The sequence below is a fragment of the Pantherophis guttatus genome, chromosome 3, assembly GCF_059756535.1.
Source record: "Pantherophis guttatus breed Tessera chromosome 3, ASM5975653v1, whole genome shotgun sequence".
Classification (NCBI taxonomy): Eukaryota; Metazoa; Chordata; class Lepidosauria; order Squamata; family Colubridae; genus Pantherophis; species Pantherophis guttatus.
The window spans coordinates 2,299,867-2,325,592 of record NC_142065.1 but is presented as its reverse complement, the minus strand read 5'-3'; the positions used below and the strand labels follow the sequence as shown (position 1 = coordinate 2,325,592).

The window sequence follows — 25,726 nt, the reverse complement described above, 5'->3', positions numbered from 1 at the left end:
CTGGGTCATGAAACATCTGCAAGAAAACAACCAGAAGGTACCAAGGACCCCACAGTTGTCCTCCTCCTCCTCCTCCTCCCCCCCTTGCAAACCCCCCTCTAGCAAGAAAACAACCAAACCCAAAAAGTACCAAGGACCCCACAGTATTATAATGAAAACAGTTGGCATCCCTGGCACCCACAGAAGGCTCAGTAGCACCCCATGTGCCTTGGTGCTATCAGCTGGGGGATTCTGGGAGCTGAACTCCAGCAAATTTAAGTCAACCCCAGGTTGGGGGTGACTAGGTGGCTCAGTGGCTAAGACACTGAGCTTGTCGATCAGAAAAGCCGGCAGTTCGGCGGTTCGAATCCCTAGTCCAGGTCTCCTGCGTGAGCAGGGGGTTGGACTAAATGACCTCCAGGATCCCTTCCAACTCTGTTACTGTTACTGGTTCTGAACCCAACCCTTTCCCTGACCCACATTATTTCATGACAAGAGGAGAAACATGTCACTTTAATTCGGGGACCTCAATCTCTCTTTCTTCGACCGAACACCCCGTTCTCTTTCTTTTGCTCCCCAAAACAGGTAACCTTGTGGCAACTCAAACTCAATCCCCTTTTTTTAAAAAACTGCAGGAAGAAAATTGTCCCCAGGTGTTAAAAAGCAAGCTTGGCTGTTTTATCCTGCCCGATGAGCTTTTTTGCTCTAATTTTTATTATTCTTGTTTTTTGCTCGTTTCAATTCCCACCCCCATTGCTGCCATCGAACTTCCAGATTCCCTACAGGGAGTCCTCGATTTACGACTGCAATGAAGGCACCCCTCCTCCCCCATTTTCCACTGCTAGGCAAGACACATCAGGCGAGCAGCGTTCCATTTTACGACGGCGGCTACGGTTGTTAAAGCAAAACATGCAGTTGTTAAGCAAAGCTGGCTTCTCCCATGGACTTTGCGTGGGAAAATTACAAAGTCACATGACACTGGGGCAGTGCAACAGGCATAAGTACATGCCAGTTGCCAAGTGTCTGAATTTTGATCTCATGACCTGCAATGGTCTTTTAAGTGTGAAAAACGGTCCTCAGTCACTTTTTCCCCAGTTCCGCTGTAATTTTGAATGGTCGCTAAATGAAGTGTTCTAAGTCGAGGACTCCCTGTAATAACATTTCTGAACGTCCCCGCTAAGGAGGCGCACCGGAAAGCTTGGAAAAGATGCTAGAGAGGACAACAGCAACCTGTTTCTTTGTGCAAGTGACCCTCCCTTCTGCAAAAGACAGCTGAAACCCCAGGGGTGAAACGTAAAATTTGTTACTACCGGTTCTGTGGGCGTGGCTTGGTGGGGGGGGGGGTAATGTGACTGGGTGGGCGTGGCCATTTTTTTTTTTTTTAACTTTTCAAAGCATTTTTTCTAATGCTTTGAAAAGCCTCTTTGCCGATCAGGCAACTCAGCTGGGATCGTCAGAGGCTTTTCAAAGCATTTTTTTTACCACCTTTTCAGCCAAGAGGTTGCAGAAAAAAATGCTTTGAAAAGCCTCTCTGCCGATCAGGCAGCTCAGCTGGGATCATCAGAGGCTTTTTTAAAAATGCTTTGAAAAGCCTCTCTGCCGATCAGGCAACTCAGCTGGGATCGTCAGGGACTTTTCAAAGCAATTTTTTTACCACCTCTTCGGCCAAGAGGTTGCAGAAAAAAAAAATGCTTTGAAAAGCCTCTGACGATCCCAGCTGAGCCGCACAATCATCAGAGGCTTTTTTTTTTAACTTTTAAAAGCATTTTTTTGTCGGAAGAGGTTGTAGAAAAAAAGCTTTTAAAAGTTAAAAGAAAAAGCCTCTGATGATCGTGCGACTCAGCTGGGCCTGGGGGGGCGGAGCGCAAGGATTTTTGCTACCGGTTCTCCAAACCACCTGCCTCCATCGCTACCGGATTGGGCGATCCGGTCCGAACCGGGAGCATTTCACCCCTGCTGCAACCCAGTTGGAAGGCAGAACCAAACAAGGAGAGATGGAACAGCCTGAGATTCAAGGTTTTCCAGACTCGGTTCTTCCAATTTCACCAGGCTGGGCCACACCGAAACCAGAGCTGACCACTGCCTGTATAGGGTCTCCTGCTCGAGCAGCGGGCTGGACTAGAAGACCTCTAAGGTTCCCTTCCAAGTCTGATATTCTACCCGACTGCAGAGCTGGGCTTAGGGGCTTCCTTTTTCCCATTCTCGGTTCCAGTTTTTGGTGGGGAAAATAGGAGGAAGAAGGCGTGTTGGGTAGGTTCACCGCTTTCAGTTATTGGTGAAAATAATACAGTCCTTGACTTACATCTGTTCATTTAGTGACCGTTCAAAGTTACAACCGCACTGAAAAAAAAAGAGGCTTAGGGCTGTGACTGTCGCAGCATCCTCGTGGTCACGTGATCAAAATCCAGACGCTGGTCATCCGACTCACTTTTATGACGGTCGCAGTGTCCGCGGGGTGTGTGTGTGTGTGTGTGTCACGCGATCCCCTTTTGCGACCATCTGACAAGCCGAGTCAACAACGGGGAAGCCAGATTCATTTAACGACCGTCTTAGTAATTTAACGACTGCGGTGATTCACTTAACAGCAGTGGCAAGGAAGGACGTAAAACGGATCATTGCTTCACACCTGTCTTTGCTTAGTTATGGAAATTTTGGGCCCTGGGCCATGGTCATAAGTCGAGAACTACCTGTAATAGGTAGGATACAAACAAATAAATATCTACAGCATCCTATTCTTTCTTTTCCTGTAAACATTAAGCCAAGCTACGTTCAGAGCAAGGAAATTTCGGAGGTCCTGCAAGGAAGTCGCCTCGGCTAATAACGGACTGGAGTGAAAACTCCAGATATTAACTGATTAATCAAGACAGATCCACCCAGAGACAGGCAGCTATTATTAAACCCCTGGGATCTAGGAGATCAGCCGGCTCCAAAGCACTTATTTTTGATTGGTCCATGGAGATAAAGACTGGGTCTTTCCTTTCTTTCTTTCTTTCCTTCCTTTCTTTCTCTTTTTCTTTCTTTCTCTTTCTTTTCCTTCCTTCCTTTCCTTTCCTTCCCTTCCCTTTTTCTTTTCTCTTTTTCTTCCTTTTTTTTTCTTCCTTCCTTTTTTCTTTCTTTCCTTTTTTTCTCTCCCTTCTTCCTTCCTTCCTTCTTCCATTTTCTTTTTTTCTTTCCTTCTTTTTCTCTCTTCCTATTCTTCCTTCTCTCTTCCTTTCCCTTTCCATCCCTTTCTTTTTTTCTTTTTTCTTTTTTCTTTTTCTTCCTTCTTTTTTTCCTTTCTTCCTTTCCTTTCCTTTTTTCTTTCTTTCCTTTTTTCTTTCTCTTTCTCTTCCTTTCTTTTTTCTTCCTTTTTTCTTTCTTTTTTCTCTCTCTTCCTTCCTTTCCATCCCTTTTTTCTTTTCTTTCTTCTTCCTTCCTCTTTCTTTCTTTCTTTTTCTTTCTTTCTTTCTTTCTTTCTCTCTTTCTTTCTTTCTTTCCTGTTATGGAGATTCTCAGTCATCCCGGTCCCAGTTGTCCCAAAGGTGCTTTTTCCAAGAGGCAACTGGACTTTCTTGTTTTTCTTTTGAAGACATTTCGCTTCTCATCCAAGAAGCTTCTTCAGCTCTGACCAGATAGTGGGGAAGGGTTTATATTCCTTGCAAGACAGCTGGTCATTTCCATCCTTTTGGAGAGCTGTTGAGGCCACTTGGAGGTTTGTCTGTGTCCTCAGAGTGCAAGTGGCCTCAACGACCCTCTAAAAGGCTGCAAATGACCAGCTGTCTGCAAGGAATATAAATCCGTTTGTTCCCCACCATCCAGTCAGAGCAGAAGAAGCTTCTTGGATGAGAAGTGAAATGTCTTCAAAGAAAAAACAGAAAGTCCAGTCGCCTCTTGAAAAAGTTTCTCTTTCTTTCCTTCTCTTTTCTTCCTCCCTTCTTTCCTTCTCTTTCTTTCTGTATTGCAAGACAGAAAATTTGCTCTGCCGTCTCATTTCTCAGGCTCAGGGCCCATTTTTTCCCCCAAGCCTGCAATTTCACTTGGCATCTTTCATCGTTGGTCCTCTACATACGACAGTTTGTTTAGTGACTGTTCAAAGTTACCACAGCACTGAAAAAAAAGTGACCTATGAGCCTTTTTCAACCCTTGCAGCATCCAGTTGGTCAAAACTCAAAGACGCTTGGCAACTGATTCACATTTATGACCATTGCCGTGTGCCGGGGGGTCATGTGATCACTTTTTAATGACCTACTGACCAGCAGAGTCAATGGGGAAGCCAGACTTGCTTAATGACCGGGTGACTAACTTATTTTTTTTAATATTTTTTAATTTTAAATACAAATAATGCAAACATATACATCTAAATACAAAAAAGAGAGAGAAAAATAGAAATATTACAGTGCACCCCCGCCCCCCGAGACCATTTTTTCCCTTTCTTATATTTCTTCTTCTATAACAACTAAAAGATATAAAAATATATCCCAATTGTGGCCTTATCCCCTCCAAAACAACTTATTTATTTATTTATTTATTTATTTATTTATTTATTTATTTATTTATTTATTTATTATTTATTTATTATTTATTTATTTAATTTCTCCTTTTGGACTCAACAGCCAAAATAAAAACATTTGTACACAAAAGTTAAAATAATTATTAAAACTAATTAAATGAAATTTGGCCCATAATTTAAAACGTATCAATTAAAATCAATATCAAACATTAAAACCAACATGGAATCAGGCCAACCCGAATATATATGGTTTATATATATTTATATATTCTTGAGTAGGTTTACATTGGCATCCTTCAGTCTCAAAAGACGATGGTATCGTGCTCTGGAAAGAGGTCCTAAAACAGCATCTGGTGTGACTAAAAAGCCCAATTCGAGAGAGTGAGTAGGTTGATTCACTTAACAACTGTGGCAAGAAGGTCTTAAAAGAGGGCAAAATTCACTTAGCAGCTGCCTTGATTAGCCACAAAAATTTGGGGGTAAATTATGGTCCTACGTTGATGGCACCTTGGAAGAAGATTTTGAATTGTTCAGAAATGAGGCTGCATTCAGCAGGGAAGAGAGGAGAGACAGCCAGATGCCTCTTCTGGGGGGGGGAGGAGAGGGAAGGGGAGACTTGGCCCTGAGCTTCCTCCATGGATCACCTGAGCCTCCCCATTTTCGGCATCTCTCTCTCTCTCTCTCTCTCTCTGGGCAACTCCAGATGCTCCCTGCGCATCAGCCTCCCAGGAATACCTTCAGCAAAAGTGGCGTTTCCAGGGCTCCGGCAGAATGCACCCCTCGGGGAAGAGGGGGTGGGGACACAGGCAGAGAAGAAGGGGAGGGGTGCAGAAGCAGAGGCCAACAGGTTGGGGGTTTTGCTAAGTCAAGGTGGGGAAGCAGCCTGTAGCCCCTGGAAGGGCAGGCCTTGGTTTTATTATAAGAAGATGCATTATATGATACGGTTTATAACTAGCGGTCCCACTACGTCTACAGGATTCATTCGTCCAGCTATCCATCCATCTGTCATCTCTCCATCAACCCACCTGGATGAATGGATGGATGGATGGATATGATATGGGTTGGGTTGGGTTGGGTGGCTGTCTCGATAGGTAAGTAGGTAGATGATAGATAGATAGATAGATAGATAGATAGATAGATAGATAGATAGATAGATAGATAGGCAGGCAGGCAGGCAGGCAGGCAGGCAGGCAGGCAGGCAGGAAGTGGGAGATAGAAAGAGAAAGAAAAAGAGAGAAAGGAAGGAAGGATGGGAGGGAGAAGAAAGAAAGAAGGAAGGTGGGAGACAGTCAGAAGAAAGAAAGGAGGGAGGGAGGGAGGGAGGGAGAACGAGGAAGGAAGGTGGGAGATAAACAGAAGAAAGAAAGAAAGATAAACTGAGAAAGACAGAAAGGAAGGAAGGAAGGTGGGAGACAGACAGAAGAAAGAAAGAAAAGAAGGAAAGAAGGAGGGAGGGAGGGAGGGAGAAGAAGGAAGGAAGGAGGGAGGGAGGGAGGGAGGGAGAAGAAAGAAAGAAAGAAAAACAGAAAGACAGAAAGGAAGGAAGGTGGGAGACAGGCAGAAGAAAAAAAGAAAAACAGAGAAAGACAGAAAGAAGGAAAGATAAAGACAGAAAGAAAGACAGAAAGAAAGAAAGACAGAAAGGAAGGAAGGTGGGAGACAGAAGACAGAAAGGAAGGAAGGAGGGAAGGAAGGAAGGAGGGAGGGAGGGAGAAGAAGGAAGGAAGGAGGGAGGGAGGGAGGGAAGGAGAAGGAAGGAAGGTGAGAGACAGACAGAGGAAAGAAAGAAAAACAGAAAGAGAAAGACAGAAAGACAGAAAGACAGACAGAAAGAAAGAAAGATGGATATAGATAGATTTTGACCTTGTATCATATCACTGTGATTTTTGCTCTGTGTGTGTGTGTAAGGTTGGCAAAATTGCACCCGTTGCTAAAACATCCTCCTTCCTGCATCTGCCTGAAGCTTCCAGGTCCCACTGGGAAAAAGGGGGAGGGGGAGATAATTCAGCGGGGGCTCAATGTCTGTACTCAGGGCAAAGATTCTCTGCTAAGTCTCCATCGGGACATGCCCAAGACCGAAGAAACGCCAAATGCCCCCAGCAGTGCCACCCACCTAGCCATGAACAGAAGACCCCTATTTGAGGAAGGGGCCCGTTTCAAAACCCCACCGCAGCTTCCAGCCACCTGCCTCCCCTCGGCCCACCCTGGAGGCACAGACGTTGCAGCGGGCAGGGAAGAATTTGGTACAAATACAAGCCGAGATCCCAGGGGATCTAATTCCGGGTTGTTAATTAGAAGAGTGGATTAGAGGCACGTTTCTCAACCTTGGCAACTTGAAGAGGGGTGGGCTTCAACTCCCAGAATCCCCCAGCCAGCTTTGCTTTGAATTCTGGAGTCCACCCATCTCAAAGCATGCCGGCTGGGGAATTCTGGGAGTGGAAGTCCTCCCATCTTAAAGCCTGCTGAGTGGGGAATTCTGGGAGTGGAAGTCCTCCCATCTTAAAGCCTGCTGACTGGGGAATTCTGGGAGTGGAAGTCCTCCCATCTTAAAGCCTGCTGAGTGGGGAATTCTGGGAGTGGAAGTCCTCCCATCTCAAAGCCTGTTGGCTGGGGAATTCTGGGAGTGGAAGCCCACCACTCAAGGTTGGAAAATACGGCACTAAATCTAATTACACTACAGTAATGCTAAATTAGAACCCAACTGCTTTGGTGAGCCTGCAGGGGTGGGGGGTTGAGAGGTCAGCTGACGCCCACCCCTCTCAAAACTGCCAAAGGCTGGGACAGGCTGGGTTAGAAAAATGGCTGGCACTTCCTCCAGACCAGCTGAGATGGAGCCAGAACGAGTGGCAGCCGGTCAGCCGGAAATAAAGACAGGTGCCACCCAGGGAGAACCACGTGGGGCCGTCCTCGGATGGCACAAAGGCTCCTGCCAGCTGAGGGGCTCCCCCTCCACCCGGGAAAGGGGCACTAAGGCTTCTCGAGGGCAGCCATGGCTGATCTCTTCCAAGGGCCTGCAAGAACGGGGGCAGAACAGCCATCCCGATGCCCCCCCCCCACCTCGCCGTCAGCATTTTTCCTGGTACATCAGCCCGGGCGGGCGGGCGAGCGATGCTGCTCGGGGAGGCAGGATCCAGTTGCTAAGAAACCGGCTGGCGCTGCCAGCCCACACTGACCTTTGTCACAGCTTCCCGCTCAAGGGCTTCTGCCAGAGCCAAAGGCGAGGGGGGGGGAGAGAGTGGGAGGGGAATGCTGCTGCAGCCTCTCCCCCCCCCCCCGCCCTCCCTGTCGGCAGGGGTCTCTGCAGTGTGTCCCGTCTTTGCAGAGAGCACCGGAGCAGGAGAAAGCGGGGGAGGGGGAATGTCTTGAAGAAGTGGGATGGAGGCTGTCTGAAGAGGGGCATCCTTGCCTGGGGCATCTTCGGCATTTGAGCAAGAAAAGAAGGGGGAGGATGCCCTGCCATAGCAGGAAGGAAGGAAGGAAGGAAGGAAGGAAGGAAGGAAGGAAGGAAGGAAGGAAGGAAGGAAGGAAGGAAGGAAGGAAGGAAGGAAGGAAGGAAGGAAGGAAAGGAAGATGGAGACAGGAGGGGAAGGAAGGAAGGAAGGAAGGAAGGAAGGAAGGAAGGAAGGAAGGAAGGAAGGAAGGAAGGAAGGGAAGGAAGATGAAGACAGGAGGGGAAAGAAGGAAGGAAGGAAGGAAAGAAGGAAGGAAGGAAGGAGGAGAATGAAGATGGAGACAGGAAGGGAAGGGAAGGGAAGGAAGGAAGGAAGGAAGGAGGAGAAGGAAGATGGAGACAGGAGGGGAAAGAAGGAAGGAAGGAAAGAAGGAAGGAAGGAAGGAGGACAATGAAGATGGAGACAGGAGGGGAAGGAAGGAAGGAAGGAAGGAAGGGAAGGAAGGAAGGAAGGAAGGAAGGAGGAGAAGTAAGATGGAGACAGGAGGGGAAAGAAGGAAGGAAGGAAGGAGGAGAATGAAGATGGAGACAGGAGGGGAAGGAAGGAAGGAAGGAGGAGAATGAAGGAAGGAAGGAGGACAATGAAGATGGAGACAGGAGGGGAAGGAAGGAAGGAAGGAAGCAAGGAAGGAAGGAAGGAAGGAGAAGAAAAATGGAGACAGGAGAGGAAGGAAGGAAGGAAGGAAGGAAGGAAGGAAGGAAGGAAGGAAGGAAGGAAGGAAGGAAGGAAGGAAGGAAGGAAGGAAGGGAAGGAAGATGGAGACAGGATGGGAAAGAAGGAAGGAAGGATGAGAAAGAAGATGGAGACAGGAGGGGAAAGAAGGAAGGAAGGAAGGAAAGAAGGAAGGAAGGAAGGAGGAGAATGAAGATGAAGACAGAAGGGGAAGGAAGGAAGGAAGGGGAGAAAGGAGGAGGAGAAGGAGAAAGAGAAGGATGGAGACAGGAAGTCAAGAAGGAGAGCGAGGAAGAGAAAAAAGAGAAAGGAGAAGGAGAAAGAAAAGGAAGGAAGATGGGAGACAGGAAGAGAAGGCGAGTGAGAAGGAGGAGGAAGGAGGATGGAGACAGGAGGAGGGCGAAGAGGAGGAGGAAGCAGAAGGAGAAAAGAAAAGGAGGAGGAGGAGGCCACCAAAAGCCAGGACAAAGGATGCCCGGCTGGCCTCCCGTGCCCAGACCGCCAGGCCTCCTAATACAGCACCTTTGGAGTGTTCTGCATTTAAAGGCTTTTCCAGGAAAAGCCCAGGCTTCGGCCTGCCAGCCGTCTGAGCACCATGAAGGAGGAGAGGATGCCCGGGGAATGGCGCTGCCCCGTTTTCCTCCCCAAAGTCTCGTTAAAGCGAATTCTAATCGCCCACGGGGTTGCCAGGCTGTGTGACTATCGCCAGGGAGACAGGCTCCAATCCACAAGGACAACCTCATTAAAGCCCCCCCCGGCCTACCTCACAGGGTTACTGGGAGGATTAAAGAAGGGATGGGGTGGGGGAAACCGCTGAACAAGATGCTCACTAATCGACTAATGAATTAATTGAATACGTGCTCCACTAAAACAAGGTAAAATAAAGACCCCAAGTAAAAAGATAATACATTTTGCAATTATTATTGTTCGTACTTTTAATTCATCTAATAACCGGCGTGGCCTGTGCCGAGGGCGAAGTAACCTGAAGACGTTCCATAAGGGAAAACAACTGTTAAAAATCAGAAACATTAACAAGGAGCAGAATGGCGGAAAAATGCCAAAGTGACGAAAGAGTAAAATAAGTGAAATATTTTTTTAAAAAAAATGAAAAGAAATAAAATGAAATGAAATCTAGAAATAAAATGACAAATAATAAAATAAATAATAAAATAAAAATATAAAAATAATAAATAATAAAATAAATAATAATAAAATAATATAATAAAATATAATAAAAATGATAAAATAAATAATAATAAAATAAAATAATAAAATAAAATAATAAAATAAAATATAAAAATAAAAATAATAAAATAAATAATAATAAAATAAAAATATAAAAATAATAATAAAATAAATAATAAAATAAAATAATAAAATAAAATAAAAAATAAAAATAAAATAAATAATAATAAAATAAAATAAAATGATTAAATGCACATTAAGCTAAACTAAGAAAAAATAAAAACTAATAAAAATAGTTACAAACACAATGCAATACGGTGCAGTTTAATGCACTATGATACAATACGTAGAAAATGTTTGCCCTGCAATGTTTGGGAAGGGGGTATGACTGTGGCAGTCCCAGCTGGTTCCCATCTGCTGGTGTTGCCTTGGCAGTGCCAAGGCGGCCCCCCGAGCAAGCTCCAAGCAAAAATGGCCCAGGCCTTTCCCTCCCTGGGGTGAATTTGCCTTCCAGCCAGCCCTCTAACCTCTCTAGGGGGAGAGGATGGGCATCAGGTGGGTGGAAAAAGCCACCGCAGAAAAAAACAGAGCATTTACGAGCCTCTACAAAAAAGGGGCTTCTCAATCTCAGGCCCCTTTAAGACGGGTGGACTTCGACTCCCAGAATTCCCCACCTGCCCCGAAACAACAGTGGACACCCCCCCCCACCCCCTATCGTTTCTCTTAGGCTTCTCCGTTACGGCAAACTAACACCGAGAACATTTCCACCAACGTTGACAGGGCAAGCCATTAGTATGTAAATATAGAGCAAACTACACTCCCTCTGGCACTGATGATGTTAGATAGTTGGGTCATGAAATGTCTTCAAGAAAACAACCAGGCTCAGAAAGTAGCAAGGACCCCACAGTCGTCTTCCTCCTCCTCCTCCTCCTCTCTGCAAACCCCCTTCCTTCTAGCACTGATGTTGTTCTCTAGTTGGGTCATGAAACGTCTACAAGAAAACAACCAAGCTCAGAGAGCACCAAGGACCCTACAGTCCCCCTCCTCTCCAAATCCTCTTCCTTGTAGCACTGATGATGTTACCTAGTTGGGTCATGAAATGTCTGGAAGAAAACAGTTAAGCTCAGAGAGCACCAAGGAACCTACAGTTTCTTCTTGTTCCTCCTCTCCAAATCCCCTTCCTTCTAACACTGATGGTATTAGCTAGTTGGGTCATGAAACGTCTGCAAGAAAACATCCAATATCAGAGACCACCAAGGACCCCACAACCAACCAAATTGTTGCAACCACCGCAGAACGTATAAATGCAAACTACCGAGCCCCTCTCTCTTTCTCCAACATAACACATAAAAACTCTTATGGGTGTCTGCAGGGTTTTAAGAAGAGATTGGATAATTTGTCTGAAACGGTATAGAGTTTCCTGCTTCAGCAGGGGGTTGGACTAGAAGACCTCCAGGGTCCCTTCCAACTTTGTCCTTGGGTTCTCTGCACCTGTTTGCAACAAGCACGGTTTGGTTCCTGTAGCTTAGTGCATCAGTAACTTAAGCCATGGTTTAGTCTGATGAGGTCATCAGGAGTCAAGGGCACTTTCTTTTCTCGCCATCTAGTTAGGGTTTACAAACTAGTTAGGGTTTACAAACCAAGCATGGTAATTTGCATTGGGATGAAGCACCACCAGGAAATCTCCGGTCTAAGTCAAGCTAGAATTGAAGGAGACTTTAATGGAAAGTGAAACGAATTTGGTCCCAGTTTGAATTTTTTAATTGTTCTAAACTATTTTATAGCCCATTGTTCTAGCACTGCAGCTTTAAAGATGTGGGGACTTCAAGTCCCAGAATTCCCTAGCCAGACATGCTGGCTGAGGAATTCTGGGAGTTGGAGTCCCCATATCTTAGAATTGAGAAACACTGCTCTAAAAGTCAATTTACCCGATTGGCTTATTGCAGTACTTGAAATACAGCTAGTCCTCGAGTTATGATGAGTAAGGCTGGCTGGGGAATTCTGGGAGTTGAAGTTTTCACATCTCAAAAGTTTCAGAGATCGGAAAACACCGCACTATATATACTCTGAATCCCAAACTCGATTTATCCAACTCCTGTTTCCCCCCCCTTCTGCAAACCTGCTGATTTGTTTTAAGCGACTTTGCATTCCCGCAATGCAATGAGTTCTAAATTATACAGGTAGTCCTCAACTTACAACGGTTCATTTAGTGAACCGCTCGAAGTTACAACGGTACAGAAAAAAGTGACCAATTTTCACACTTATGACCGTACAGGTAGTCCTCGATTTATGACCACATTGGAGCCCAACATTTCCACTGCTAAAAAAAGGTGATTTATGACCATTTTTTCACACTTACGACCCTTGAAGCATTCCTGTGGTCAGGTGATCGAAATTTGGCTATTTGGCAACTGGTTCATATTTAGGACGGTTGCAGTGTCCTGCGGTTGTGTGATCGTCATAAGTATCAATCATAATTTTGCTCACATGACTATAGGGATGCTGCGATGGTCATAAGAGTGAATAGTGGTCGTAAGTTACATATTTCAGGGCCCTTGCAAGGACAGTTGCAGAATTGGGTGTATCTAGTCTAATGAAAAGAAGGACCAGGAGTGACATGATAGCAGCCTTCCAATATTTGAGGGGCTGTCCCAAAAAAGAGGGGGTCCACCTATTCCCCAAAGTACCTGAAGGCAGGAGAAGAAACGATGGATGGAAACTAATCAAGGAGAGAAGCAACCTGGAACTAAGGAGAAACTTCCTAACAGTGAGAACAATCAACCAGTGGAACAGCTTGCCACCAGAAGTTGTGGGTTCTTCATCACTGGAGGTTTTCAAGAAGAGATTGGACATCCATTTGTCTAAAATGGTATAGGGTTTCCTGCTTGAGTGGGGGGTTGGACTAGATGGCCTATGAGGGCCCTTTCAACTCTGTTATTCTGTTAAGAAATCAAAGATGGATTTGATAAAGCTGGGTAGGTAGGTAGGTGAGTTGGGTGGATGGATGGACAGACAGACAGAGGGACAGATGATATAGATAGATAGATAGATATAGATATAGATAGATAGATAGATAGATAGATAGATAGATAGATAGATAGATAGACAGATAGATAGATAGATAGATAGATATGGGTGGATAGATAGATAGATGGATGGATGGATGGATAGGTATAGACATAGGCAAGTAGAGACAAACAGATAGAGATAATCTGATAATTAGATAGGCAGACAGAGAGATAATCTGATAGATAATGAGAGAGAGAACGAGAGAGAGAGCCATCTTCCCTCCTCAGCCCTGGGATAATATAATCATATATATAATTAACAGGCCCTGTGGCCTGAAAAATTTGAAATCTCCTGCTCCTTTATAAAAAATAGGGCCAATAATTTTCATTTAAATCCCAAAGAGATCGTGGCTAGCTTTCTCCAACCCCGTGGCTCAACCTCCCTAAATAAATTCATTTTCCTGCACCACGTTGGAACGTAGACGGCGAATAAGTTCCACTCAAAAGCATCAAACAGCTCGTATGACTGCTGAATTAAAGGCAGAATCCGAAGGGAAAGAGGAGCCCCTGGCTTTCTCCCGCATGGACAGGGAAGTGGGGAGGGGGCTGCTTCTGCTTATAGGGGTTTCCAGAAAGCCTGTGCAAGTGCAAAAAAATTCAGGTAACCCCAATGGCGAAGTTAAGGCTCCGCCCCTTTTTAATGTGGTATCGTATAAAAGGGGCAGGGCTTAAATTCTGCAATCAGGGTCTTTCTCTTTCTCGATTTTTTTCTTTTTTTCTTTCTTTTTCTCTTTTGATTTTTTTTTCTCTCAGTTTTTCGCCGAACGCCATCACTCTGCTTAACAGCCAATTCCCACAACACTGTCAAATAATTTACTAAGACTGTATTACTATTATTCTTCTCCTTACTAGTATCTATCTCCTCCCACTTATGACTATAACCATGTTGCTTGTATCTTTCAATTTATATCGTTTTTATTTATTTCCTAGTACGATTTGATAGCTTATTAGTAACTTATGCCTATAACTAAGTGTTGTATCTTTTTATTTTTGATGAATGTATTTTATTCTCCTTATGTACACTGAGAGCATACACACCGAAGACCAATTCCTTGTGTGTCCAATCACACTTGGCCAATAAAGAATTATATTCTATTTTTCTTTCCTTCTCTTTTTCATTCTTTCTTTCTCTTTTTCTCTTGATTTCTTTCTTTCTCTTTCTCCTTCTCTATTTCTCCCTTTCTTTCTCTCTTGATTTCTTTCTATCTCTTTCTTTCTATCTTTTTTTCCTTTTCTTTCTTTCTTTCTCTTTCTTTCTCCTTCTTTTCTTTCTCTCTCTCTCTCGATTTCTTTCTCTCTTGAATTTTTTTTTAACTCCTTGAAGCCCCCTTCCATGAATAATCCTGCCAGTTTATGGGGCGTTTAATTCCCGCTAAACCTTTTGTAGTTTAGGCTTAGGGAATACCCCTTGTAGCTAACAGCAGCCTGCCTCCCAAACATGTTTGTAACTTCTGCCCGTGGGGATCTCCGGTGTTGTTTTTAATCATGGTACTTAGCCCCTGCTGAATTGCTGCCATGTTTCAGGGGTTTTTTTGACTCCTCTAGAAGTTTTTTTTTTTTTTTTTAAAGCTAGGGTGTCTTTGTGTGCACACACAGGTAGTTCTCGACTTACAACGGTGCATATATATATATATATATATATATATATATATATATATATATAAGATTGGGATTTTTAATTGGTCCAACAATGCAAGGCATCTCCTAAAACACGGGGGAAATGCTATTTTGGAAATGTATTAACTGCGGCCCTGAATTCAGATCATGCAAGTCTACGTAGAGGTGTAGGCTCTGCTTTCTTTAAAAAGAAAAATGACCTTAACAAACTGGAGCAAGACACACCAGGGGTGTGGGTGTTTGTGAGCGAGTGAGTGAGTGTGTGTGTGTGTTTCAGAAAGAGGGAGAGAGAAAGAGAGAGGGGGAGAGAGAAGGAGAGGGAGGGAGGCAGGGGGAGGAGGAAGGGGAGGAAGAGAGAGAAGGAAGGAGGAAGGGAGGCAGAGAAGGAGGGAGGGAGGGAGAGGGAGGGAGAGAGAGGAGGGAGAGGGAGGGAGGGAGGGAAAGAGAGGAGAGGGAGAAAGAGAGAGAAAGAGAGAGGGAGAAGGAGGGAAGGAGGGAAAGAGAGGGAGAGAGAGAAAGAGAGAGAGGGAGAGAGAGAGAGAGAAGAGAGAGGAGAGGGAGAGGGAGAGAGAAGAGAGAGGAGAGGGAGAGGGAGAGGGAGGGAGAGAGTGGGAGGGAGGGAGAGAGAAGGAGGGAGGGAGGGAAAGAGAGGGAGAGAGAAAGAGAGAGAGGGAGAGAGAGGAGGGTGGGAGAGAGGAGGGGGGAGAGGGAGAAGGAGGGAGGGAAAGAGAGGGAGAGAGAAAGAGAGAGAGGGAGAGAGAGGAAGGGAGGGAAGAAGAGAGAGGAGAGGGAGAGAGAGAAGGAGGGTGGGAGAGAGAAGGAGGGAGAGGGAGAAAGGGAGAGAAAGAGAGGGAGAGAGAAAGAGAGAGGGAGAGAGAGAGGAAGGGAGGAAGAGAGAGGAGAGGGAGAAAGAGAGGAGGGAGGAAGAGAGAGGAGAGGGAGAAAGAGAGGAGAGAGGAAGAGAGAGGAGGGAGAGGGAGGGAGGGAAAGAGGGAGGGAGGGAGAGGAGGGAAAGAGGGAGAGGAAGGGAGGGAGAGAAGATGGTGAGCAGTTTTGAAACCCAGCTGTATGAGAATCACTTGAAGGAAATGGGTAGGTTTAATCTAAAGGACAGAAGACCAAGAGGAGATCTCAGAGAAATCTTCCAATACCTAAGAATTGAGAGGATTGAGGTGAACCTGTTCTCTGCCATTTGCAGCAAGCAGGACCAAAATCAGTGGACACCTGAAGGCAAGATAAGAAACAACGGATGGAAACTAATCAAGGAGGGAAGCAACCCGGAATTAAGGAGAAATTTCCTAACAGTGAGGACAATTAGCCAGTGGAACTCCTTGCCTCCAGAAGTTGTGGATGCTCCATCACTGAAGGTTTTTAAGAAGAGACTGGACAGTCACTTGTCTGAAATGGGATAGGGTCTCCTGCTTGAGGAAGGGGTTGGACTAGAAGACCTCCAAGGTCCCTTCCAACTCTATTCTGATTCCACATGCTGAGCTGGCTATATTTACTCTCTCTTCACTTAGGGTCTGTATCTCTGTTTTTTTTTAATATATACTTTTAATGTGATTACAGGTAGTCCTCGACCACAATTGAGCCCAGAACTTATGTTGCTAAGTGGAACACTTAAGTGAGCTTTGAGCTTTGCCTCATTTTACAACCTTTCTCGCCACCGTTGTTAAGCGAATCCACCTTCCCCGTGGACTTTGTCAAGGAGGTCACAAAAAGGGATCATGTGACCCCGGGATGCTGCAATACATCATAAGTACGAGTCAGTCGCCAAACGTCTGGATTTTGATCCTGTGACGGCAGGGACGCTGCAACGATCATACGTGTGAAAAACTGCTATAAGTCCCTTTTTTCAGTGCCATCATAACTTGGAACGGTCACTAAAGGAACTGTTGCAATTCGAGGGCTATCTGTACATGTTTTATATATATATATATATATATATATATATATATATATATATATATATATATATATATATATATATATATATTTATAAAATCTGTGTTTTTTTAAAATCTGTGCCCATTGGTTGTTCACCCCCCAGAATTGCCTTCCGTGAGAGAGCCGGCTGTAATAAATTTGATTACTAGATAAAATAAACATTAGGAGAAAAACGCGTCACTCTTAAGACAGGGATGGCGAACCTTTTAGAGACCGTGTGGCCAAACTGCAACTCTTATTTATCGCAAAGTGCCAGCAAAGCCATTCAACCTGAATGCTGAGGTTTTACTACCTAAAATAATGATAAACAAGGCAGAGTTCAGGTAACTGTTCTAAGAAAAACGTGATAAATGCACTTTTATGCCCCTTCATTTTTTTTCCTGCTTTTGAAATATTATGTTTAGCAACAATATCATCTCTTTTCCCCTCTTTCTACTTCCCTCCCTCTCTTTCCCTCCCCTTCTTTCCCTCCCACTTTCCCCTCCCTCTCTTCCCCTCTCCCTCTCCCTTTGCTCCCTCCCTTTCTCTTCCCCTCCCTCTCTTCCCCTTTCTTTCTCTGCCTCCCTTTCCCTCCCTCTTCCCCTCCCTCCCTCCTTCTTTCCCTCCCCTTCTCCCTCCCTCCCTTTCTCTTCCCCTCCCTCTCCCTCTCTTCCCCTCCCCTTCCCCTCCCTCCCTTTTTCTTCCCCTCCCTCTCCCTCTTCCCCTCCCTCCCTTTCTCTTCCCCTCCCTCCCTCCCTTTCTCTTCCGCTCCCTCTTCCCCTCCCTCCCTTTCTCTTCCCCTCCCTCTCCCTCTTCCCCTCCCTCCCTTTCTCTCTTCCCCTCCCTCCCTCCCTTTCTCTTCCGCTCCCTCTTCCCCTCCCTCCCTCCCTTTCTTTCCGTCCTTCTCCCTCTTCCCCTCCCCCTTTGCCTCCCTCCTTCTCTCTTCCTCTCCCTCTTTCTTTTTCTTCCCCTCCCTCTCTCTCTTCCCCTGCGGGAGAAAGGCGATGGAGCTGGGCTGGGGTGACAGTGCACATGCCCATAGAGAGGACTTCAAGTGCCACCTCTGCCACGCGTCCCACAGGATGGCCACCACTGCTCTAAGAAGCGGCATCAGGTAGAATAGATAATATTATGAGTCTATCAGTTGCAAGTATCATTTATTAGTAGATCCCCTGGAGCAACAGGATGGGCTCGGCCGCCACCAAAAACCCTTCCAAATTCGGCGAATTTAGTCCTTAATTTACGACGGTTCATTTAGTGACCGTTCAGAGTTACAACGGCACCGGAAAAAGCTATTTAGGAACCGTGTTTCACACTTATGACCGTTGCAGCATCCCCAGGGTCACGTGGTTTTACATGCTTGACAACTGGTTCAGATTTATGATGGCCGCAGCATCCCGGGGTCACGTCATCCCCTTCTGACCAGCAAAGTCCATGGGGGAATCTGGATTTCATTTAACGACCGTCTTGCGGTGATTGATTTAACCACTGTGGCAAGAAAGGCCGTACAATGGGACAAAACTCACTTGACAAATGACTCACTTAGCAACATAAATTTCTTTCTCGGTTGTGGTCGTAAGTCGAGCACCACCTGTATTTGCCCAACATCCGGGGGCGGGGGGTGTGTGTGTCCCTCTGCGAGGGAGAAGGACTTTTAAAAGAATTTGAGAAATAAATAAAATGAAACAAAACTTCGAAGCATCCCATAATCGGCAAAGGCCTGTCGTTGATCTGACGCATTTAAATCGTGATTCATTCATCCTTGACCCACAAATAAATCGATTTGAGGGTCTGCACAATCACACCGAGCCACAATCTAACCCGCAATCTCCTTCAAGTATGACCGCTTAGCTGCAACGGTTTATGCGCAATTAACCTGGTTACTGAATTAAGCCACATTTAAGCCACCCTTGACCCCCAACGGAGGACGCCCCATGAACAAACCCAGGTTGAAAGTGATGGAGGTCAGCAGGTGGACACAAGTGCAGGCTTCTACTAACCCAGTTTAGTGCAAACCTGGCCAGATGTGTAGGGAGAAGACAAGGGGAAAGAAATTTAAATGGGGCAGCCTTCAGTTTTACATACACACACAAACTTGCAAACCGATTTTCTGTGCCATCCAGGGTTGGGTTAAGCTGTCCATTTGAAGATTAAAAATATCCAATGACCAATATTTATTTTTTTTTATATTTACATTTTATTATCTATTATTTTTACATTTCTATTTTATTATTTATAATATTTATTTGCTGACCCCCTTTAAAAACAAACGTTAACAATTCCAAAAATTACCCATATTTGGTTTAAGGGGGTCCCCAGCAGGTGCAAACAGCTGCCAACGCATCCATCCAATTCCCTAAATTTGCAGCTAGTCCTCGACTTACAACGGTTCATTTAGTGACCGTTCAAAGTTACGACGGCACTGAAAAAAACGACCGTTTTTCACACATACGACCATTGTGGTCGTGGCCTCCACAATCGTGGTCAGGGGATCAAAATTCGGACGTTTGGCAACTGGTTCCAGATTTACGACGGTCGCAGTGACCCTGGGATCACGTGATCCCCGTTTTGCGACCTTCCGACAAGGGGAAAGCCGGATTCACTTAACAACCGTGTCACTGGCGTGTTTCACTTAACAACGGTGGCGAGAAAAGTCAGAAAACAGGGCAAAACTCTCCCTTAGCGACGGTCTCGCTTAGCGATATAAATTTTGGGCTGAATTGTGGTCGTTAAGCCGAGGACAACCTGTAGATCCTGGTCTGCTGACCAACGTTTCCTAACCACAATTCCCAGCTTGATGGATCTAAGATGAAACTGGCCTCTTTGGAGTTTGCTGCCCAGCTCCGAAGCCAGGGGTCAGAAAAGGCCGGATGGAGAGAAGCCCCCTCCCTCCCAGCGGCCTCTGCAATCCCCAAAGACCCCAGGTCAAGCTCCAGCCAGTGGGCTGTGTCTCATCTTGCGGCGGTCCCGTTTTGACTCACTCCTAATAGCGGCATCACTCAGTGACCGACAGAAACCCCTCCCCCCCCCAGCTGGGCCAGTCTGGGTCAGCCAGCTGGGCAAAATGTCGCCACACTGAGTGGCAGAGCCAGACTGCTGAAGGATGACACGGGTCAGGGGTCTTGAGCACTCTAGCAACCACAGAGTCCAAAACCGGGTTCTGGAGAGGCCACCATTGCTGGCCCATGCTGGTTTATCAAAGGTATAGGAGCCCGAAGGACACAAGACAGGATCTAGAACGGAGTTAACTTATGTGGAACAGCAGGACGTCTTCTTTGAACCAATTACAGCTTCAAGAGCCTTGGTAGTACAGCAGTCTAAGGCACCCTGTTATTAACACCAGCTGCCTGCAATTACTGCAGGTTCGAATCTCGCCAGGCTCAAGGTTGACTCAGCCTTCCATCCTTTCTAAGGTAGGTAAAATGAGGACCCAGATTGTGGGGGCAATAAGCTGACTTTGTATAAATATACAAAAGTATGAAGGCTATTGCTTAACGCACTGTAAGCCGCCCTGAGTCTCCGGAGAAGGGCGGCATATAAATCAAATTTAAAAAAAAAAAAAATTACAGGTAGTCCTCGACTTACGACCACAACGGAGCCCCAAATTTGTGTTGCTAAGGGAGACATCTGCGAAGTCACAACAACGGCAGTTGTTAAGTTAGTCACAAGGCTGTGCGGTGAACCTGGCTTCCCTCTCGACTTTGCTCGTCAGAAGGTCGCAAAAGGGGAACACGTGACCCCGGGGGGGGGGGGACACTGCGACCGTCGTAAATGTGAGTCGGCGTCCAAATTTTGATGACGTGATGCTGCAGTGGTCATAAAACGCGAAAAAAACGATCCTTAGGCTGCTTTTTTTCAGCGCTGACGGTCACTCCACGAACCGTCCTAAGTCGAGGACTTACCTGTGTAGGAGGGCGCAAAAGCAGCATCTCTGAGCATGCGCAGAGCGCACCGATCCGAATCAACGGCGAGCAAAAAAGTTAGCAAGAACAAGGTTGCACCAAAGGCCCCTCTGGCTTCTGCTTTTGCCCGAGGGGGTCTCCGAGCAGCCCAGCAGCCCCTTGGCCCCAGATACTCTGCCTGGGGGGCTTTGTGGGTGGGGGGAAGGACTGAGGCATGGGGGAGAGGAAGCTCTTTGTCTCCTCGTTTCCCCACCACCACAAGCCTTGGTGGGGAAAGTGACACGCAGCCGCCGGACGTTGCCAGAAGCAGCCTCCCGAGCCATCTGCTTGGCCAGACGCGGCTGCTGCCAGCCACAGAGTCCCCCTCCTCCTCCTCCTCCTCGTGTGGATTGGGGACATGGGGGTGGGGGGGCATCCGAAGAGCATCCGGCCGAAGGTGCCAGACTCCCAGCGGCCCCAACCCTTGGGGCATCCCTTTCCAGGCCTCCCTCCCGTGTCCCGTGTCCGCCCCCCGCCGTGGGGGGGCGGTGCCCTCCTCCTCCTCCTCCTCCTTTTTTCTCGTGTCCCGACTGCAGAGCTGAGAGCACCTGGCAGAGGGTCTTCTGGCAGCCCCTCCCGGCCCTGCCAGGACCTCGCCCGCTGCCGGCTGGGCCTCTTTTGTCTGCAGCCTGGGACTTTTGCACTGGAGCAAGGGGAGGGGCTGGAGGACTGGGTGGGCCGGGCCGGGGGGGGGGGAAGAGCTGGTTGAAAGCTCCATGGCAACCTCTGGTGCAGCAGGACCCCGGGCGCTCCTAATTGGGACAATAATTGCCCCGTTAGCTACATCCCCTGAGCCAGAGGCGGCCCAAGCGCACCAGCTCTCTGCAGACACACCTCCGGACCGGGCCAGTTCCCAAGGACCGTGGCGGTGGGGGGACCAGAGCAAAAGAACCCCCCTCCCCAAAGCGAGAAGAAGTCAAAGGGGCAGAGCTTAGCGTTGGCAGGGAAAGACAGTGCCGCCTGCCTCCATCTTCCCTGCCACTGCCGGTGCACCAAACATAGATACAGCCAGCTGGGACGGACTGCAATGTCCATCGTTCCCAGCCAAGGACCAAGGCAGTTGTTTTTTTTTTAAAGGAGGAAGCAATCGGGCAACTGGGGTAGAAAGGAAAGGGAGCTGCCCTTGGCACGGGGAAGGAGGGGGAATGCCAGGTGAGGCGGGTGAGAAGCAAGGCACTCTAATCCCCCCTACCCAGCCCCCCCACCCCACCCCCCCAGGAGGAGGAAGGGCTTTTCTGCAGGGGCTACCCAGAGGCCACCGGCAAGCTTGGACGTCTTGAAAAGGCAGCCGTCAGAAAGCGTGACCTTGGGGTCCCAACGGAGACTCCCTCCAGGCAGACCCATATAAGCCCCCTCCCATCTCTCTCTCTCTCTCTCTCTCTCTCTCTCTCTCTCTCTCTCTCTCTCTCTCTCTCTCTCTCTCTTTTGCAAAGGTTCCCTTAACCCAAGTAGTTGAGGAAGTGGAAGGGCATCTTCCCTTGGAGAAGGGGGTCCCATCGTCTGAACCGGGGGCGGGGGGCGGGAGGGGGAAACGGGACAGGACTGGGAGGGAGGGAGGGGGAACGACTCCATTAGTTACCTCCACAAATGTATTTCCGAAATTCTTGCAAATCCAGATATGGGGAGAGGGGAAGCCATGTGGGCAGCTGAAAAACTGGTCAGGTGGGTTTAGGAGCTGAAAAAACGGTGCAGATGGCAAGGCTAGCAGTGGGGCGGGTGTGGGGCGGGCGGGGAGGGGGGCCGGGCAGGCAATTTCCTTCTTCATTTCTCTCTCTCTCTCTCTTCCCCTCTCTCTCTCTCTCCCTCTCTCTCCTTCTTCCTGACCAGCTGGCTTGCAAAAAAAAAAAAAAAAAACCCGCTGCAGTCTCCAGGAGCTAAGAAGGCCAGGTCACCCTCACCCCACACCCCACACCCCCACAATCACACACACACACTCAGGGCCATCTCCAGATTCAGCAGTGCCTAGGAATCACCGGCTGGAAAACTCCCCCACTTTCCCAGGGGCAATCAAGGCTGAGCAAACCAGATGGGTTGTTTTCACATGACCTGAGTCACATCCCTCGCCCCGCCCCGGGCACTAGGGTGCAAACACAGGCAGACCCCCCTCCCCCTTCCACTGCCCTGCCACCACCCGGGATTCAGGTGGTTGTGTGAACGCGGCCCCAGAGCAACCTGGGTGAGACTTTGTGAAAAATGGAGAGGATGGGTCTCTCTCTCTCTCTCTCTCTCTCTCTGTGTCGGCCCTCTGCCCCTCTTGGGATGCCCACACAGCTGGCGGGTCCCTTGCACACGCACATGAACACACACCCTCTTCAAGAGCCGGGTCGTGTCCTAAATAGGATGCCGTTGCAATTGTGCTGCTTGCACAATTGCCCAACAAGTGCTAGGAATGACACACTGGACTTCTTTGTCACCCTCAAGCTGGCACTTTCAGGGGAATGCCCACCAAGCCGAAGAGAAAAAGGTTACTCTGTGTGTGTGTGTGTGTGTGTGTGTGTGTATCTATATATATGCCACATCTGGGTTTGCCCATCTGCAGAACCTAAGTGGGAAGTACCCATCAGATTTGAGTTCACCTCCTGCTGGAAAGCAACCCTGGCTGAGATAGGCACGCTGCCCCCCTCCCGCGCCCTCCTTCCCCCCCCCTTTGCAGGAAGCAACCACACTCAGCAAAACTCAGCACAAAAGGCTCGCAACCCTTCCCACCCCCCACCCCCCCCACCGGGATGGCAGCCAGCCAGCCAGGCTCCCCCGGACCCATATGCCACCCCTGGACTGTGGCAGGACCCTCCTTCCCGCCCTTGACAAGCCCCTCTCCTTGGCCCCCTCCCCAACAGCTGCGGGAAGCCTCGGCCCGGGTGGGGGGAGGAGGAGGAGGAGGAAGCCCCCCCAACCCACCCACCCACAGCTCCCTCCCTCTGCTCCCCCTCCCTCCGGCGCTGGCACAGCCACTTCGCTTCCGCGTGGAGGCTTCGCCCTGCCAACCAGCGGGCAGCGGCGGCGGCGGCGCTTGGAGCGGGGCTGGGTGGGGGCCGCCTTCCCGGGCGGAGAGAGGCAGGCGCAAGCGCGCGCGCACGAGGCCTGAGCGCGCAACCCCCCCTCCACGCGCGTGCATGCACATGCACGCGCACTCCCTCTCTCTCTCTCTCTCTCTCACACACACACACACACGCAAGTGCACTTTTCCGGCGAGGCCAGCTCCTCCGCCCAATTGTCTGCCAAGCGCCCGATCTCCTGGGCAGATGGTGCAAAGGACGGGCGGGGATGGAGCAGCCCAGCCCGCCGCCCCCTCCGGTGCCAAACCCCACCCTGGCACAGCCGGCTGGAGGGGGAGGGGGAGGGGAGGGGGAGGGGGAGGACCGGGCGGGCGTGCAAAGGCTGGGCGAGGAGGAGAAGCCCCCCCCCGTCGCCCCCTCCCCGCAAGAAAGTTGACCCGGCCGGCCGGCCGGGAACAATGACGCCGCTGCTTCGGCCGGCGGCTCCTGCCCGGAGGAGAGGGAGAGGGGGAGCGAGGGAGGGAGGGGCGGCCCGGCCGGCTGGGCTCAGCCAGGCTCGGAGGGGTGTGGAGGCGGCGGCTCGGAGGCGGCGCGGCGTCCCCCGGGCAGGCGAGGAACAATGAGCTGCTGCTCCCTGCGGGCGCTCCGCCGGCTCCGCTGCCAGCAGGGACGGGCCGGGGAAAGGCGAGCCCGGGACGGCGAGCCCGACCTGCAACCTGCGCCCGGCCGGTGCGCCCAGCAGGAGGAGGAGGAGGCGGAGGAGGAGCGCCGCCCTTGGCCGGGACGGGGGAGGGGTGGGGGCGGCAGGGGGGCGGGGCGTCCTCCCCCTCCCCCTCCCCAGGAGGCGAGGGGGCCGCTCAGAAGGCCGGCTGCTGCAACGTCCCGGGCCGGGGGCAATATTTGGGGGAGGGGAGAGGCCAGGGGGGATGTCTGGGGGAGAGCCCTCCGGCCGACCCCTCCCCCTCCCTGAGCTCTAGGCAACAGGACGGGTGGGGGGGGGCAGAGTCGCCTTGCTCACCTCTCCGGGACAGGCAGGTTGCAGCCCCCACCCCTCCCCAGGAGCGGCCAGCGGGACCCCTCCCCCTCCCTCCCTCCCCCCTCCCCATATCCCAGCCCGGACTGCCCCAGCGGGCATCCCCGCCCCGCCTCTCCCCCCCCGGGGCAATGCGGGACCCACGCCCAGCCCGCCCGCCCGCCCGCCCGTCCCGCGCCCCGCACACTCACCGTCCCCGTCTTGACCGGCACGTAGACGACCACCCCGGGTCCCATCTTGGCGGCCGGCGGCTCGCGGGTGCCGTTGCCCAGGCGGAAGCCCTTGGAGCGCACCCAGAACTGGAACTTGCCTTTCTCCCCGCCGCCGTTGCCGCCGCCGCCGCCGCCGCCGCCGCCCCCCTGCAAGACCTCGGCGATGCGCTGGTACTTGCTCCGGGTCACCGTCTTGGTCTTGGCCGAGTCGCCGTAGGTGCGCAGGCACCAGTCCCGGAACTGCCGGCCCAGCTCGCTGTCCCCGGGGCGGTTCCCGCCGGCCGACCGCAGCAGCGGCGCAGGAGGAGGCGGCGGCGGCTTGGGCATGGCGGGCGAGCCGAGGGAGTCGTCCTGTCCCGGCCGGAGCGAGCGAGCGAGCGAGCGCTGCTGCTGCGCCCTGCCTGGCGCGGCGGAGGCGGGCGAGAGGAGGAGGACGAGGAGGAGGAGGAGGAGTCCGGCTGGCGCGGCGGGACCAGGCGAGGCTCTCCGGGCAGCGGCGGCGGCGCTCGGGGACGGTCCGGGGGCTGCGCTCCGCCGGCTGGGCTGCTCCCTCCTCTCGCCGGGGCTTCTGCTGCTGCCGCTGTGCTCGCCGCCCGCCCGCCTCCTCCGCTCCTCCTCCGCCCCCTCGCCTCGGGATCCCACCTGTTAGAGCCGCGCCGCGCCTCCCTGCCTCGGCTCGGCTCGCCCGGGGCGCAGCGCGCAAGGACGGACGGACGGGCGGGCGGTCGGGCGGCGTTGGGGGCCCGTCCTCCTCCTCCTCCTCCTCCGCCTCTCCTCCTCCAGGGACGGGGCGGGGCGGGCGGCCGAGGGGCGGAGGGGCAGGCGGCCGAGCAGAGCCGGCCTGGGACAGTGCGCGCCGGTCCTGGGAGCCTCCGCCGGGAGACGGTCCGGGAACGCGCCCCGCCGCCGTCTCCTCCTCCTCCTCCCGCAAGCAGCCGCTGACAAAGCGCTGCGGCGGGACCTTCCCAGCCGGGCCACGCGAAGGCTTCCCAGGGGCGTCGTGGCGGGACAGCCGCTTGGCCGGAGCGCCTCGCCTGCCCGACCCTCGAGGCTGCCTCTGCGGGCTCCTCCCGCCTGGAAGCTTCTGGGCTGGGAAGCGGCGCCCAGGCTCCCCGGGCAGAGCCAAAAGCCACGTGCGGAGCGCCGCTCGCCCAGC

At 50.4% G+C, this 25,726-nt stretch overlaps 1 protein-coding gene across 1 annotated transcript in view; it reads right to left on the bottom strand.

Moving 5' to 3' along the window:
- Window positions 1–25,264, bottom strand: part of NOL4L (nucleolar protein 4 like) — a 132,931-nt gene extending 107,667 nt beyond the window's left edge. Inside the window, exon 1 of the mRNA XM_087888949.1 lies at window positions 24,550–25,264. Coding sequence (XP_087745075.1) covers window positions 24,550–24,897 — 348 coding nt within the window. The 5' untranslated portion in view covers window positions 24,898–25,264. The remainder of the gene's footprint in view (window positions 1–24,549) is intronic.
- Between the last annotated feature and the right edge of the window lie 462 nt (window positions 25,265–25,726).